General features: G+C 37.7%; 1 protein-coding gene across 5 annotated transcripts in view; it reads left to right on the top strand.

Moving 5' to 3' along the window:
* The window catches only part of PTPRB (protein tyrosine phosphatase receptor type B), a 129,177-nt gene that overhangs the window by 36,107 nt on the left and 74,872 nt on the right, over nucleotides 1-18,198 (top strand). For all 5 annotated transcript variants that reach the window (XM_055580480.1, XM_055580470.1, XM_055580492.1 and 2 more), the window contains 3 exons: nucleotides 12,532-12,807; nucleotides 13,508-13,759; nucleotides 15,629-15,892. In XM_055580480.1, the coding sequence (XP_055436455.1) occupies nucleotides 12,532-12,807; nucleotides 13,508-13,759; nucleotides 15,629-15,892 (792 nt within the window). The remainder of the gene's footprint in view (nucleotides 1-12,531; nucleotides 12,808-13,507; nucleotides 13,760-15,628; nucleotides 15,893-18,198) is intronic.

Raw genomic sequence — 18,198 nt, 5'->3', positions numbered from 1 at the left:
AATTTGTTAAAGTGATGGGGTTTGAACTTCCAACACATTGAAGAGTCAAGTCCTGGAATAATTTTAAGTCAATGTTTTTAGAATAAATAACGGAAGTGCAATGATTAGGGATATGACTTTCCTCAACTTAGTTTTATTTTTGGAACCAGGACATAAAAGTCATCAGGGATAGAATCATTCTTAGGGGGAAATTAGAAAAAGTCCCTTGAAATGAAGATATGAAAATTTTAATTTTTTTATCACTTGAGTAACTAAAACCATACAATATCGAAGAACATCTTTTGGTTACTCTGCAACCTAAATCAATCATTTTCTGTAAGCTTTTGGTAAAACCTTCCATACATGGTAAGCGTGTCTTGCCTGCCTCGGTTTTCTTGTCTGTAAAATGAGAGTGTTAGACTTGGTCATTGAGGTCCAGGTTCCAACCAACAGCTTACTTAGGCGGGGGCTGTTGTGCATGTTACCTCATTAATCCCCAGAGTCACCCCCAGATATGCTGTAAATCCGCTAATGACTTCCATGTTTTATGACCTTATTAGTCTTCCTTTTAACATTATCTTTATTTGTTGCCATAGAGAAGCCTGACTTTCATCCAGAAAGTCAAATTTAACTGAAAAATTCCAGAAGTTAAATTTAGAAGTGTGTTGTGCTCGCTAGTCTTTCACTTTCAGCCTGAACCAAGATCACTTCTTCAGCTATAGTTCTTTGAGAGGTGTGAGAATGGTAAGTTATCAGGGCTGTCACAACAGAGTCAGGAAATGTAAACAGATTCATATGATAAGCCAATTAATTATTCTCTTATTAAGAATGCCCAGTTACTTCAGATGAAAGATAATTTCTGAGATTTGCAGGAACTTGAATTGAAAAGAGACAACACTTGTTAAGAACACAGTTGTGTTCTTATATAGAATCAAAGAGAGTCCAAAATCATTGACATAATAAGAACATTTTACAGAAGTTTTAGTGGCTGGGTTTTTTAGTTATAAAGTTCTTAATTTCTTGGTATATGAAGGTAGTTCCATAAACACTCAGATTGCTAATACTGTGAAATTTATCACAGAACTTCTAGATGTGTTGTTTACATTTGATAAGGTGTCTGTATTGAATGGAGCAGAATGACTTTTAGAAACGGGTGAGCCTTCAGAAGCTTAAGGGAGAAAGATGAAGACATTAAGCAAGAATACATTGATTTAACCCAGAGGTTTTACTTTTTTGAAAAACAAAATTGATAAAAATGAACTCACTGTGGTGTCACTAGTTAGAATAAGTTTAGAGTTAATTAGTGCGTGTGTTTCAAGTCCAGAGACATTTGTGAAATGTAAGAAATATTTGCATTTTATTGACTATGTTGAATTTTAAAAAAGACAATCGGCATTCACAGTTGTTAGCATTCAGTGTCTCATCATTTTCCTTAAGGATTCACCTTTTACAGTACTACAAATAGACTTTTCACCATAAATTTTATGAGCTCCGTGCTAAATGTGAAGAATGAAATTTGATCAACAATGATGTTTGTATAATGATAAGTTTTTCATAGTTATTTGTATGATGGTATAACCTTACTTAGGATTCTCTATATTTAAAAATAATTTACTTAACTAAATATTTTTTAATTAAGATATTTTTACAAATGTTTCAGAATATTTTTGGTTGATTATTTTTTGTCAGCACTTTTTGTGCTTCCTATATTTAAGGACATATGTGAGTTTTTAGTCTAAGTTCAGAGAAAGTACTGGTATCCCTCTAGTATCAATTGGTAAGCTACAGAGATGAATGCCACAAATCATATTTTATTGTTATAAAAGCAGGATCAACTAGTCGCATAATACTGAGTCTGAGATATAACTTCAGACCAAAAAAGTCATTCAGATATGTTGTCCTTTTCTTATTCCGTTATGCCTGTCTTATCATTACAGAGTAAAATAGAGTGAGAGCAAGGCATGATATGGCTGGAGATACAGCAGTTGCTTAGATTATCTCTGTGTCATTCCAAGTGGGATTTGTCTGGTTATTTTTCCTGGTAAATTATCTAAAAATAGTTATTTTAGTAATGTAGACATGACCTTAAAATAAAATTTAACTAAATAGGAACTATTTCAGCAACAGTCAGTTTTCACTCCAGATTTAAAATCAGAATTGGAAAACCTATGTGGATTCAAATTCAGTTCAACAAACATTTATCAGGCATGGATACTGTAGGGAATTAGGCCAGGTAGTGATTAATAAAGATGACATGCATGGTCTCTGTCCTTGTAGTCTTCTGTAGAGGTGAGAGAAGTTCAGGATAAGGGTGGTGACAGAGCCTTACCACTTCTTCCCATTGAATACCCTGCTCTGCTTCTCTTGGATATATTTGGTCATAAACAATCAATGCAAGAACTGTAATAATTTGAAAGCCAAATTATATAGTTGTAAATTATTAGAAACAGATTATAAATTTGAAAACCTCAACACTTCTGTTAGTACTCTGTCCTCGGAATACAGATCAGAGGCTGCAAACTGGTAGCCCCTGGGGTGTTGAAACATTACGTGAGCCAAACAAAATCTATTATTTAGGCTCCTTGACACCCTCAGGGGCCACCAGTGCATAGCCTCTGATATAGACTCTGAGGACCCAGTGTTCACAGAAGTGTGGAGGTTTTCAATATTTGTTATCTGCATAATTTATTTCGATAGATCTTGTTTGGTTCATGTAATGTTTGTGAAAAATTCAGATTATTTCACCAGCATTGAGCTGAAAATTCACATAAATACCAGACATATTGATTACCTTAAAATATTGGAAGATTTGGCAAAACTTGATCATTCTGCCTGGACCTCTCTAAAGCTGAATTGTGGCTTTTTTCCTCTCAGGTACCAGTTCCCCCGAATCCCCTGGACTGGGGATTATTTATTTCCTTACCTTAAAGTATCCTAAGGACATTAGTGTTTGCTTACATGAAACTGTAGAGTTTTCATTTAGAAATTTGGGGGAATGTTTATCTTTCCATGAATAAGAAGTATTTCTTCAGGACCTAAAATGGCATCTAGCCCATGGTAGGTGTTCAGTAAATATTGATTAATTGGATGGAAAGATGGATTGATGAATGGAGAGATGAATGGGTGGAACTATGAATGAATAAATAGATGATAGACAAATATTAATAAATGAAATTAATACTTTAGGGGGAAAATGTATGTAAAGAAAGTGAAAGTGAAGTTGCTCAGTTGCATCCGACCCTTTGTGACCCCATGGACTGTAGCCTACCAGGCTCCTCTGTCCATGGGATTTTCCAGGCAAGCGTACTGTAGTGGGTTGCCATTTCCTTCTCCAGGGGATCGTCCCAACCCAGGGATTGAAGCCAGGTCTCCCACATCACAGGCAGAGGCTTTACCGTCTGAGCCACCAGGAAAGCTGAATGTATGTAAAAATATGGTCTATTTTCCTTGGGTTATAGGTAAGTTATGGAGCCCAGGGAAGTAATCTGATGGTAGGGAACTTTACCTATAGGAAGAATATCTTTGTGTCATATACTTTCTTGTTAGTCACTGTCAGGCTCTTATCAATCAGCCTAGTGTGCTTTAGTCCTGTCCAACCCTTTGTGTCCCTATGGACTGTAGCCCACCAGGCTCCTCTGTCCATGGGATTCTCCTGGCAAGAATACTGGAGTGGGTTTCCATGCCCTCCTCCAGGGGATCTTCCCAACCCAGGGATCGAACCTGAGTCTCTTACATCTCTTGCATTGGCAGGTGGATTCTTTACCACTAATGCCACCTGGGAAGCCCTGCTAATCAGCCTAAAACAAAAAGGCAAAAAAATTAGCTCTTTAAAGTTAGCTCCTGTGTTTTTAACTTTTAAAAAAGCTTTAATTACCTAATTACTATGTCAGTTATTATTTCCACCTCAACATGTTTTATTAGTTTACCAGGGCTTCCATAACAAAATACCACAGACTGGGTGGCTTTAACAATAAATTTATTTTCTCATGGCTCTAGAGCCTAGAAGTCCCAGATTAAGTTGTCAGCAAGTTTCTTCTAAGGCTCCTCTGACTGTCTTGCAGATGACCACCTCACTATGTCCTTACTTGGTCCTTCATCTGTGTTGTCTGTGATCTAATCTCCTCTTCTTATAAGGACACCAGTCATATTAGAGTAGGAAGCACCTTAAAGACCCCATTTTAACTCAATTACCCCTTTAGAGATCTCATCTTCAAATACAGTCACATTATGAAGTATTGGTAGTTAGGGCTTTAACATATGAATTTTAGAGAGATGCAATTCAGTTCATAACACTCACGTGGCTCTAAACACAGGTCATTATTTTTCAGCACTGTCTGTAACCTACAGCATCAAAATCTGTTGCAGGGTTTGTTATAAAAGCATATTGTTGGCTTCTACCTCATATGTGATGAATTTAAAAGTAGAGCCTAGGGTATCTGATTTTAAACAAATATCAAAGTGAATCATTGCATACTGAAGTTCAAGAGATAATGATATAGTTTTTATATTATTCATTGGCATTAAGATTTTGGTAACCATTTCCTCTTATGCCTGGTTAATTCTATAATGCTTAGAAGTATTTATTGTCTTTCCCAAGAAGAACATAATACTCTAATATTTGTCTTGTACTCCTGTAGTATTTAAAATACTTTCATCTACCTTGTTTCATAAGTAAAAGTATAAAATATATATATTTAACTGATTGTTTATATATATGTTAAATATATTGTATATATATATATTTAATATATTTAAACATATATTGTTTAATTATATCCACATGGCAATCCTGTGGAGGGAGTGTCATGAGGCACAGGTTACATAGTGATTAAGAGATGAGTTCTGAAAGCAGCTGCCTCCATTCCTTACTAACCAAGTTGCCTTGGGCAAGTTATTAACCTTTTCTAATCTCTAAAATGGGGACAATAATAAAAGTAATGCTCACTTCATAGGGTTTGAGGTTTTGAGGTTTTGATTCAGACATAAATGTTACAACCGTTTTTGTCACATACTAAATGTGAAATGTTTCCTGTTGTTACTTTCAGGTTGGAGATGAAATTGATATTCATAAGAATTAACTAATCACAAATCCATACTGTTAACAAACATAGACCTCGAACCCTGACTTACTGGCCCCAACTCCTACTCCTGTTCTTTCTATTACTCTGTAGAATGGATATAATTTTTAAGTCGGCTTTTGTTCTTTCAAATTACCTGTGATAGTTTGTTGTTACTTTTCAACTCAATTTTTAAAGAGAAGAAAATACATTACAAAATATTTTAAATCTATAGATACTTAGCCTACTCAAGGGTAGAATAATGATTAAAAGTGTGTTAGTGTGATGAAATAATATTGATTTTGATTGTGTTGTACTTCTGGTGATGGGCTTCAGTATTTAGGAATCAGCCATTTGCAAGGTATTTATTTCAGGAATTTTAAGGTCAAGTTGAGTTCCATGTATGAAATGGACCAACCTAGTTCTCTGAATGTGACTTTGTGTGTGTTTGGAAGCTTCTGCCATTAGTCTGACTTCTGTAGGTGGGCATGGCATTCTGCACATTACCAAAAAGTAAAATCTAATTTGCCCAGACGAAATGGAAGAAAATTTATTATGTCTTCCATTCCCAGACATCAGTTCCCTGGAATCCCCCTGGGGGATAGAGGATAATGCTACTTTCTAACCTTGTAGGAGAAGTCAAGGCCATTCTATATGTAGGAATGTATATAAACAAAGATGAATCAATGCAACTGAAATTAACATGGTAGATACACATACAGATTTCCAGGGATTGGGGGTTTTGATTTTGTTCTTCTTCCTTCTAGACGGAAGAACCCAAATACATAAAAAGTAAGCAGAATAGTATTATGAACAACCATGTACTTACACATCACCTACTGTTAACAGTTACCAACCGACAGACAATCTTGTTTCATCTATATCCCCACTCACTCCCTAACCATGTATCATATCAACACAGCCCAAGTCATTATTTAATTTCATTTATAAATATTTCAGTATGCATTTCTGAATGATAAGCATTATTTTTAACATAACCACAGTATCAATATCAGACCTAACATTAAAAGTAATTCCTTGGTACTGAGATGTCCAGGTTCAGAAGCACACGTCAAGCAACAGCGCATGAATTTCTACATAAGAGACTTCTAGGCAGCAATCTGTTTGGAAGAGGAGGCCAAAGGACTTCCCTTTATACTGCATTTATATAATATTGAGAAAATCTCAATTGGTTTTGCTTTCCGCCACACTGCGTGGCATGCAGGATCTTAGTTCCCAAACCAGGGATCAAACCCGGAGCCCCAGCAATGAAAATACTGACTCTTAACCATTGGACCAGCAGGGAATTCCCAAGAAAACCTCCACTATTAATATAAAAGAGAAGAGTGGAACTGCTGAAGGATATCCTGGGCCTGAGGGTATTAAAGTCTCTATCAGCTGTCAGGGTCCCCTCGGTGTTGACACGGTTCTCTAATACTCGGTGGAAGTGAGATTTTCAGTGCTGTGTTCTTGCCTGGAGAATCCCAGGGACAGTGGAGCCTGGTGGGCTGCCATCTATGGGGTCGCACAGAGTCGGACACGACTGACTCGACTTAGCAGCAGCAGCAGCTGGAGCTTAAACTGCCCTCTCACTCTGCAATGGCCTCTCTTTGATTTCTAAGTCCTGCTTGACCTTCCAACTTGCTCAAGTTCATTTCCTTCATGAAGCCCACCTCTGAGATCTTTATCCTTGAATGTCATTCCCCTTTTGCATTTTCAGCATTGACACTGACCTGTGTTACCCTGAACAGCAAGAACAGTAGCAGTACTCACACCAAGTGCCATTTTCTGAGGCCTCACCACATGCCTGGGCTATACTTAACACTTTGCCTCCATTACCTCTTAACACTGCAACTCTGTAAAGCAGGTGTCTCATTTTACAGATGAGGAGACTTAGCCTTGGTGCAGTTAAGTGACTTGCCTAAAGTCATTGTTTGAAGTGACATTGTTGGGATTTGAACACAGGTATAGTGTGACGTCAAAGTCAGCCTCCCTGATAAGTCACCTCTGTGTTTACTTTTTTCACATGTCCTATATGCCTGAGTAAACTGTAGACTCTCAGAGGCCAAATATGGTGAGCTGTAAAATAATATGGTATCCCTCACTGTTGTTAATCATGATGCAGTGATTGTCTAACCTGATTTAATTTCAAGGCTGTTAAAACTTTGAAAGTTCTTTGCTACCTGAACTTTATGTCTAATGTATAAAGTTGATAAATGAAATGTATTATTAGCATAATATGGTATACATCATCTTATAAATCAGAAAGCTGACTATAGTCAAACTGCAACAAAGTAAAATAAAATCGTTGTTGTTTAGTCACTAAGTCTTGTCCAACTCTTTTGCAACCCCATGTGCTGTAGCCCAGCAGACTCCATGTCCATGGGATTTCCCAGGCAAGAACACTGGAGTGGGTTTCCATTTCCTTCTCCAGTGGATCTTCCTGATCCAGGGATCGAACCCATGTTGCCTGCACAGGCAGGCGGATTCTTTACCACAAAGCTACCAGGGAAGCCCTTTGAAAGAGATTTTCCTCTCTATGCATGCGTGCTAAGTCACTTTGGTCGTGTCAGACTGTTTGCGACCCTATGGACCATAGCCCGCCAGGCTGCTTTGTCCATGAGATTCTCCAAGCAAGAACATTGGAGTGGGTTGCCATGCTCTCCTCCAGGGGATCTTCCTGACCCAGGGATCAAACCTGAGTCTCTTATGTCTCCTGCATTGGAAGGTGGGTTCTTTACCACTAGTGCAACCTGGGAAGCTCTTCCTCTTTATAAATGTATTTAACTACAGATTGTGAGAGCAGTGGCTTTCTCCTTTTCTTCTTCTGCCCATTTTCAAAAACCCATACCAAGGAATGGTTTGTGGCTTTTGCCTCACCCTGACTGTGTTTCTATGATAAAATTCCCAATTAGTTTATATGAACAGTTGATGTTCACACCATTTTATGTAGAGGGCTACTAAATGCCGCTTCTGGTCTCCTAGCCAGCCTGCTTTTAACTAGAATAGTATCATAATTCCTGTAAAGGTACAGAAGTTGACTCTGTAATCACATAAAATCACATAGATCTCTTGGACTGAAGTTAGTGCTGAAACGTAAGGTGTGTGTTGGAGAGGTGGGTGGAGGATAGTATCCTGCTTGAGGAGACCTTGAGTTTCTGTGGAGAAGTTCAGACTTCATCTCATGAAGAATTCTTGGTGCTTCCTAGGAAATCAGGATGGCAGATGGGAGAGATATACAAAGCAATTATTTGGCAATAGTGGGAGAAAGACAGAAAATAAGAAAGACACTTGGAGTAATCCGACACAACACAAGGAACACCAGGTTAAGGGAGTAGGAGATAAAAAGGAATAGACAAGAAAAATAATTTTAAAAAATCGATAGAATGTTCCTGGATGCAGAATTAGATTTAGCTTTTATTAATGTTGTTATTCATTTATCTGTATTACAGTGTCCAAACCATCATCAAAGCTTCATCAAATGAAGCTTCTGTAAATTTGTCTATTATTTTTCTTAGACATCTGGTTTGATTTTTTGTTATACTGACTGTGAGACTCATGGTCATCATTTTCCACCCTGGGACAACTAAAGTGTGATAGAAAAGAACTCACTGGGAGCCAGATGTTAGAAGCTCAGCTGAATTACCTGTGTAATGTAAATGAGTCACTTAATGCCTCTCATCGTCTTCTCCAAAGCACATTGTAAATGACTAGATCCTACGCATGTATACTCTGTGCTATATGATTTCAAAAAAAGCTTTTGACACTACCTTATGAATTGTCTGCTCTCTTGTTATAAGGCTAAATTTATTTCCAAAATACATACTAACATTTTGAATTCTAAACACTCCTCAAATTCTTATAGCAATAGATAATAATGCTTTAATGGCTATACAAAAGAATTTTTTAAATATCACTTCCATTTTATACATGTGGGTTTTTCTCTCTCCTTAAGTCAATTAAAAAAAAAGGAAGAATCTGTTTTGGTTCAGGAATTTGACTAAACTTTATCAGAAAAAGCAAATCGACAGCAAACCTACTTATGAAATTCTAGGGCTTCCTGATAATGAAATTTACTGAAAATGAGCAGCTGAATACTGCAGAATTTTGCATTTGACACTCCACATTTCAGGTGTGTTTGGAACCAAGAAATACAAACAAAGATGTCTTAATTTTATGGCTAATGATAAATTTTGATATATTGATTGAGATTAAATTATTGATTTATGATTTCCAATAGTTCTCATAGCTTAATAATACTTCACTGGTTACTGTATGTATGAGAGCTGTGGATGGAAAAACAAGAAAGGCTATAAATGCACACATGTGTACATTGATAACTTTTAGCCATCAGCATAAATTATATAAGTCAAGTAGGGTTTTCTAATTACATATGATCTTCATATGATAATATTACAGACATATGACTAAATTTTCAAATAGCATTAAAACTCTCTTTCATATGTCTATCTAGATATCTAGATAGATACCTATCTACATAGGTAGATGATATATAGATGGATAGGTAGATAGATGGACAGATAGAGAAATCATTGAAATTAGCATCCTGATGGAAGTATCTAATTTGTTTCTAATAAAATATTGAAAACTTAAAAAAATTTAATACAGCAGAATTTTCCTTGGTCTTAGACTGAAAAGTCTGAAAACTATTGCACTCTTGCTGCATGCGTAGCAATAGTGGACCTCTGCCAGCAAAGGCCTTTATCACAGCATAAATGGGGTTTTAAGTGTTTGTTTCCAGCGCAGGTTCTTGCAGCCCAGGCACTTCCCAATCTCATTGTTCCTTTGTTCTAGCGGATGTACAAAGGGTTGACTGTTGTTTTCTGGCTCAGAGAGATTAGATAAAGCCTGCATTTCTGAACTTCACCCTCTAGGCACGCAACCTTAAAATTCATTTTTTATAGCTTTTATTTTGCAAATTATATATGTTTAGATCATAAGGATCATAACATCACTTTCTTTAACCTTTACCTGGCTGCGCTGGGCATGTAGGTGACAGTATTGATCCCATTTGAATAATCACTGGAAAGCATCTCTTTCTCTCGTTCTTGTCCTTAAAATGCCTCTTCAGCAAAAACGCATCACCTCAGTTGGCTATGACAAGGTTGCTCTTGAGTTTCTTGGGTTATGAGAATCTCATGATAACAAGGAAACTTTTTGTGAGGGGAAATTGTGTTCTTTCCTTTTATTATGGCGTCTGTAATTGTAGACTGCTATGTAGGATAGAAAATTTAAATAATATTGCCACACATACACACAGACACAAACCCATACTGTTTTTCCTCAAGAACCCATAAATGAGAATCATCTTGGGAATTTTTTTATTTATTTTATCTTAAGGGTTAGAAAGTTAGTTCATGGGAATAAATTGATAAGATTTTTCCAAGTTTTTTTTTTTTTTCATAAGAAAAGCAATTAATGCCATTATCAGTTTAGTCTCTAAAAAATATGGTATTCCAGTTTTGCCTCCATTCTGTCAGTGATTCGGAGGAAATTTCTTTTTTATGCTCTCACAGACAGAATACGTTGTATATCAGGTGAAGTCTCTGATATATCTTGTTACTCCTCCAAACCTTTAAGAATATAGGTACTGTTGTTATGTTCCCCAGACAGGGGGAGAAATGGAGGCTTAGAAGGTTAAGTAGCTTCCAGAGGGTCTCATGACTGATACATGAGGGAACCAAAATTTGAATTGAGTTCTGACTCCAAAGCCCACTCTCTCTGCCATTACTTCTATGACGAGATTGTCCCAACTAGAAGAGGAATAATAGTAATAGTAATAATAGCAAACATTGAACACCATGTGCCAGACACTTTTTAAGTTCTCTAGATAAAATACTCAATTTCATCTTCATAACAGATCTACTTAAAAGATAGTATTGTTATCAGCATTGCATGGAGGACACAGCTGAGGCACAGGGAGGTTAAGGAATTGCTATACAGCTACAAAGCGGGAGACCCGATTCAGGACTCTAGAGTCTACACTGTTTAGGTGAACCTGTGCTGCTAGGGTATAAACCACAGAACCGTGTCCTCCTAGCTCACCTGTGCTGTGGAGTCCCAAAGTTTGCTGCTTGACTTGGCTGTATTTAGCCTATGTGTGGCGTCTATGGAGAATATAGAGTAAGATTACCTTGTTCCTATTTATATTTATGCTAATAACAAGTAAAGACTTTCTTAAAACATATACTGTTCTAGGAAGACGCTAGAATTTCTTATTTCATGAGTAAAATATAATTTACCAGGTGGTAGATAAGAACTGAGATCACTATGCCATGCCACTAAAACAGTTAACCTGACTCTTGAAATTTAGTCTCCAGTATCTGGGGCTCATTTCTTAAAACAAAAGCCAGGTAGAATTTCTGAAAACTATGTATATGTTACTGTCAACGTTTCTTCTCCCCATATTCAGGGTGAGGAGAGACTCGTTGCTCAGATGGTCCCATAGTATCATCTGCTCTCTAATCTTATTGACTTAGTTCCTAACCTAGAGATGTAATGGTCATCCTAGTTCAAGTTCTACAGTGAAGATTCAGTACACAGCAAACAGGACTCCTCAAACTGACCCATGGCTTTGAGAATTGAAACTAAGTGCATAGCCAGGTGCAGGGCTAACCCATTCCCGTCTGCTCTAAGAGTTTTGGCAGCTCCAAAATGTCCCAGAACTCAAGTTTAAAAAAATCTAGGGACATAAGGAATCCCAATTTCTAAAAATATTTATTTGGCTGAGTTGGGTCTTAATTATAGCACACAGGATCTTCACTGCATAATGCAGGATCTTTCCTTGTGGTGCACAGAATCCCTGGTTGTGGTGCATGGGCTTAGTTGGTCCAGGACATGTGGGATCTTAGTTCCCCGACCAGGGATTAAACCCACAGCCCCTGCATTACAAGCAGATTCTTAACCACTGGACTACCAGGGAAGTCCCAGGGAATCCCTGTTGTTGGGAGTATTCATTTTGGTGAACATACCTAACCTTGGCTTCATTATCAGGTTTGTATCTTTTGTGGTTTTCTGATACCTAAGAACAACCCAAAGTTTTGTAAATGTAACCCCCTAAGCCCCACAACCTAAAAAAGAGAACATTTAGCAGACATTTTAAAATTATTTCTTAATATATATATTTTCTGCTGAGATTTTCAGTATTTATCCAGGAAGAGCCTGGATGTTTGTCAGTGTTTGAAAAATGCAAAACCTGCAAGCCAAAGAAAATGTAACCTTGCTTGGATCTCCAGGCTCAGAGCTGTCTGACAAAAAAGTTTTATTAGAGAAAAAGGAGTTTATATGACTAATAGCTAAGGTAGATTCCTTTTTTAAGTACAGTGGTTTGGAAGTAGTGTAAAATGCCCATTCATATCATGGGCAGCAGAGTTCTGAAAGCGTTGAAGGAAACTGAGTCTGGATTGTAGCAAGGTAAGAGTGCATCTGCAAAAGTCCTCAAGCTACCTTCTCTTTTTTGGTGTTTGCCCCATAGATCCTTTACCTCCTGCTAGGTTTGAAGTCAGTAAAGAGAAAACTACTACCACCAGTTTGCATGTTTGGTGGACTCCTTCCTCGGGAAAAGTCACCTGGTATGAGGTACAGTTACTTGATGATAACCAAAAGATACAGACGGCCCAAATTCAAGAAAGAGCTTCACGGAATGAATACACATTTTTCAACCTCACTGCTGGTAATAAATATAATATTACCATCACAGCTGTTTCTGGGGATAAACGTTCCTCTACAATGTATGCCAATGGATCAACAGGTAAGATTTGTTTACATGTAGTTGGGTATTTAATAGTCTATACTCCTTTTGAAGTTATATTAGATTCAGGAAAAAGGAGTAAGAATGCTGTGAGATCAACAATAGATAGACAGACAGACAGACAACGAAACTGATAATAGAGGAAAGACTGGACTGGAAACAAGGAGGTGGGATTGGGCTGCCACCTTGCCAGGTGATTTTGAACAAGTCGTGGAACTTCTCTGGGACCGAAACTTTCTCCAAAATGAAGATGTTTCCCAGCTAGTCTTTGCTTGTACCCATGCTTCCCAGTATCAGCGGCACATTACCATTTCCTTCCATAACACACTGTCTTATCATTCACTCTCCACTGATTTTCTCTCCTGCTTTATTGCTCTCTTTCAATTTTTCATCTTCTATAGTTCTTTCTTTTCTCTTTTCCTTTTACTGCTATGCCACATCATACTTCATTGGCAAAATCTACCTTGATACCTGTTAAATGAGGGAGATAGACAGGTAAACTATGATGTAGCTTTAGGCTGTGGGATTTGAAAAGAGCGTTAATCCAGATCCCAGTAAAATGTCAAGGGTGCTATTTTCACTAGTTATTACACAAATTACAGAGAAGCAAAAATGAATGTGTGGTTTCAAATTAAATGTGTTTATATATTTTATAAGGAAATTATGAATAACACTTCGGAAATGCATTTTATCCCACTAGTGCCATCCCCAGTGAAAGATATTGGTGTTTTGGCAAAAACTAATTCGCTCCTGATTTCCTGGTCACGTGGCCCTGGGAACGTGGAACGATACCAGCTGATGCTAATGGATAAAGGGATTCTAGTTCATAGTATTGCTGTGGACACTACTTTCTACACTTTTCATGGACTGACACCTGGTCACCTCTATAATGTCACCATTGTTAGCGAGGCTGCAGGGCTGCAAAACTACAGATGGAAATCAGCCAGGACAAGTAAGTTTCCCTAGCTTTTCTGTACAGTAATAAGCTCAATTCAAGGAAATGTTTAATAAACAAGGTTTATTATTTGAATAGTGGCTGCTGCTGCTGCTAAGTCGCTTCAGTCGTGTCCGACTCTGTGCAACCCCATAGATGGCAGCCCACAAGGCTCCCCCGTCCCTGGGATTCTCCAGGCAAGAACAACGGAGTGGGTTGCCATTTCCTTCTCCAATGCATGAAAGTGAAAAGTGAAAGTGAAGTTGCTCAGTTGTGTCTGACTCTTAGCGACCCCATGGACTGCAGCCTACCAGGCTCCTCCATCCATGGGATTTTCCAGGCAAGAGTACTGGATTGGGGTGCCATTGCCTTCTCCATGAATAGTGGCAGTATAGGACAAATTAAAATCCATAAATTATAAAGGACCTTAATATGTATCCATATTTTTACTTAGAGAAAGAGGGATTCCCTTTTATCCTAAAGTTTAGGCTAGCCCTTGGCAGCGTTATGAAATAGCAGAATTAATCATGGATATAGTCTCAGCTTCTCTTTTTATTTAAGTATTGTTACTTCCTTCTCTTAAACCAGCATCCACTGCCTTTGTGACATCACTCACAATGAACCAGGATTACTCTTCTCAGTGCTATACAAACACCTACTCCTGTGAACTAGCCATTTCCCAAACCTTCTCTTCTATGAAGCATGTACTGAGACCCAATTCTATAGTTGTTCTCATAGGCTGACATAGCAAGAAAGCTAATCTGTGCTATGCTAAGTCTTAATGAATCGTGTATATACACACATACTCATTCATTTGTTCTTTTAATCAGTATTTGTAAGGTGCAAACAATATACTCGACATTGTAGATACAACAGTGTCCAAGAAAGACAATGTCTTTGCCTTAATGGAGCTTCCATCCAAGTGGATTCTAATGCTTTTAGTCGGTCTACTGTGTTAATAAATCCCCTCTTTGGGAAGCTATTTAAGTTTAAGAGAAACTCTAAAATGTGTAGTTCCTTAGACATTATTCTAGTGGGGAGAGTTCCTGAAACTATAGGAGGTTGGTAGGAAAGATCTGTGAAGACACCTATATATTTACATATTTTTATATCACACTTAAAAAATATGTATATATATATATATAGTAGCAAAAAAAGTACCATATATCTTATTATTTATGTATATCAAGAGCAATTACATTTTTAATTGGCCTGTGCAAAAACAGTGTGCTATATCCATTATTTTAGTGAAACATTATTAATTTATATTATGCCATTAGTGAGGCCCAAAATTATAGCATAGGCAAAAGTTAGGAAAAATATTCACCAAAGTGTCTCTTCTCTGTAATCATTTCCTTTGATGAAATAATAGCACAACTCTTAAGCTTTAGCTTTATCATGACTTAATATGAAAAAGAAAGTACTTATAGCACAAAAATTTATGATAACCAATCTATTTATTATGTACTTGTTGTTATTAAATACATAAAAAAGATGGGTAGAAATTAGGCACATGACCAATTTCTTTGAGGAATCCACTTAAAGAATTTCAGAACTGGAAAAGACCATTTTAAGTTTTTTTGACCCAAGCCATCATTAAGCTTAGGGCTCCTAGGCTTAGTGAGATAGACAGAGCTGTCCAGGGTTGCCCAGCCAACCTATGGCCAAATTTGAGCCAGGATCTAGGCTCCTGACTGCCATTTTTGTGTTCTCTCCACTAGCCAGACAACCTTTCTTTGGTTTTGTAGTATTTTTTTTAATGTTGTGAAGTCATTTTCTTCAGAGCAGAGACTGTGGCTTATAGAGATTAAAATACAGGTCAGAATTTGACTATAAGAGTGATATGACATCCTGAATTAAAGTCTCTTTCCTGTTCTTCCTAATTAGCCCCCATGGAAGTCTCAAATCTGAAGGTCACGAATGAAGGCAACATGACTTCTCTAAAAGTCAAGTGGCAAAGGCCTTCTGGAAATGTGGATTTCTACAACATTACCCTGTCTTACCAAGGGACCATCAAACAATCCAAAACATTAGCATCCCAGATTACTGAAAGTCAATTTAAAGACTTGGCCCCTGGACGACTTTATCAAGTCACTGTCAGCTGTGTGTCTGGTGAATTATCTGCTCACAAGACAGCAGTGGGCAGAACAGGTGAGTCTAAGGCTCCATAAATTCCTTAGTTGCTCAAATCACTCTCCGATCCATCTTAGAATGGGATAAAATAGTTCAGTTCAGTCACTCGGTCATCAGCACTCCAGGCCTCCGTCTATCACCAACTCCCGGAGTCTACTCAAACTCATGTCCATTGAGTCGGTGATGCCATACAACCATCTCATCCTCTGTCGTCCCCTTCTCCTCTCGCCTTCAATCTTTCCCAGCATCAGAGTCTTTTCAAATGAGTCAGCTCTTCGCATCAGGTGGCCAAAGTATTGGAGTTTCAGTTTCAACATCAGTCCTTCCAATGAACATCCAGACTGATTTCCTTTAGGATGGACTGGTTGGATCTCCTTGCAGTCCAAGGGACTCTCAAGAGTCTTCTCCATCACCACAGTTCAAAAGCATCAATTCTTCAGCACTCAGCTTTCTTCACAGTCCAACTCTCACATCGATACATAACCACTGGAAAAACCATAGCCTTGACTAGATGGACCTTTGTTGGCAAAGTAATGTCTCTGCTTTTCAATATGCTGTCTAGGTTGGTCATAACTTTCCTTCCAAAGAGTAAGCGTCTTTTAATTTCATGGCTGCAATCACCATCTGCAGTGATTTTGGAACCCCAAAAAATAAAGTCAGCCACTGTTTCCACTGTTTCCCCATCTATTTGCCATGAAGTGATGGGACCAGATGCCATGATCTTCGTTTTCTGAATGTTGAGCTTTAAGCCAACTTTTTCACTCTCCTCTTTCACTTTCATCAAGAGGCTCTTTAGTTCTTCTTCACTTTCTGCCATAAGGGTGGTGTCATCTGCATATCTGAGGTTATTGATATTTCTCCCGGCAATCTTGATTCCAGCTTGTGCCTCTTCCAGTCCAGCGTTTCTCATGATGTACTCTGCATATAAGTTAAACAAGCATGGTGACAACATACAGCCTTGACGTACTCCTTTTCCTATTTGGAACCAGTCTGTTGTTCCATGTCCAGTTCTAACTGTTTCTTCCTGACCTGCATACAGATTTCTCAAAATAAGTTAGAAGTAAAAATTTTTCCCACCTTGGGAAGTATGGTCTACATAATTCCTACGTAGACTGAGAGTGTCTGTGAGTGAGGATCCCCTGTGCAGAGTCAAGCAGAGGGTTAATTGCATTCATATGAGTTTTTTAAGCAAATGGATTTGGGTTGATTTCTGAACAATTTTTATTACTGGCTCTGCCCTGTGCTCTTTCATGTCACACTACTTAAGTAGCGTAAATGAATTAGAACTGATACTAATCAATAAAACATTTCTGATCAACTCTTATAATGAGGGCTTTGTTGTTGTTTGTTGTTCAGTCACTCAGTTGTGTCCAACTCTTTGTGACCCCATGCTTACCAGGCTTCCCTGTCCTTCACTGTATCCTGGAGATTGCTCAAACTCATGTCCATTGAGCTGGTGATACCATCCAGCCATCTTGTCCTCTGTCGTCCCCTTCTCCTCCTGCCTTCAATCTTTCCCAGTATCAGGGTCTTAACCATGTTTTCCATAAATTATTTTATTATGCCACCAAACATTTATCCAGTGCCTTCCTTGTATAAATTATAGTATCGTGCACTTTCAGAGTTATTAAGATGGTAAGGTTCAGCAAACTACATCCTTCAGCCAAATATGATCTGTGACCTATTTTTGTGTAACCCCAAACTGAGTGGTTCTTACATCTTAAAGAGGCTTTAAAAAGAAAGAAAGAAAGAAAACAAAAGAAAAATAAAAGAGAAATATATGAGAAAATATAAGAGAAAATTCTGAAATATCAATATTTACTTTGCTAACCCTTGTTTTTAAGGAAGTTACATTTTAATCACACAAAGGTAGTATATGCACTCAACTTTTAAAAAATATTACATTTTAATGATGTAATTATATTGATGTTTCCATGGATCAGGCACTGACTGAACACTTTACAGCATTATTTCATTCAGTTTTCACCAAAATCACTAGAGGTCTTATTGTTATCACCAGTTTATAGATAATTCATAGAGGTCAAATAACTTGTCCATAATCATCCAACCAGTAAGTGGTGGGGTTTAAACCAGACTGTCTGATTCCAGGGTCCATTGTCTGTGTTATTGGAAATGCCAGGTAAAAGCCATAAATATGGTCAGAAAGAAATGAGAAGCTCTCTTTCAGAAGATCAGTAAAGATTTTGGGGAGGCAATGGCCTTTAACTGAGATTTTTAAAATATGAAGCTCTTGGCAAGTTAAGAGGGAAAAGAGGGAAGGGCATTTGAGGTATCAGATCAGATCAGATCAGTTGCTCAGTTGT

Source organism: Bubalus kerabau, chromosome 1, assembly GCF_029407905.1.
Source record: "Bubalus kerabau isolate K-KA32 ecotype Philippines breed swamp buffalo chromosome 1, PCC_UOA_SB_1v2, whole genome shotgun sequence".
NCBI classification, from domain to species: domain Eukaryota; kingdom Metazoa; phylum Chordata; class Mammalia; order Artiodactyla; family Bovidae; genus Bubalus; species Bubalus kerabau.
The sequence above is the reverse complement of the archived record's forward strand: the minus strand, read 5'-3'. Positions and strand labels throughout refer to the sequence as shown.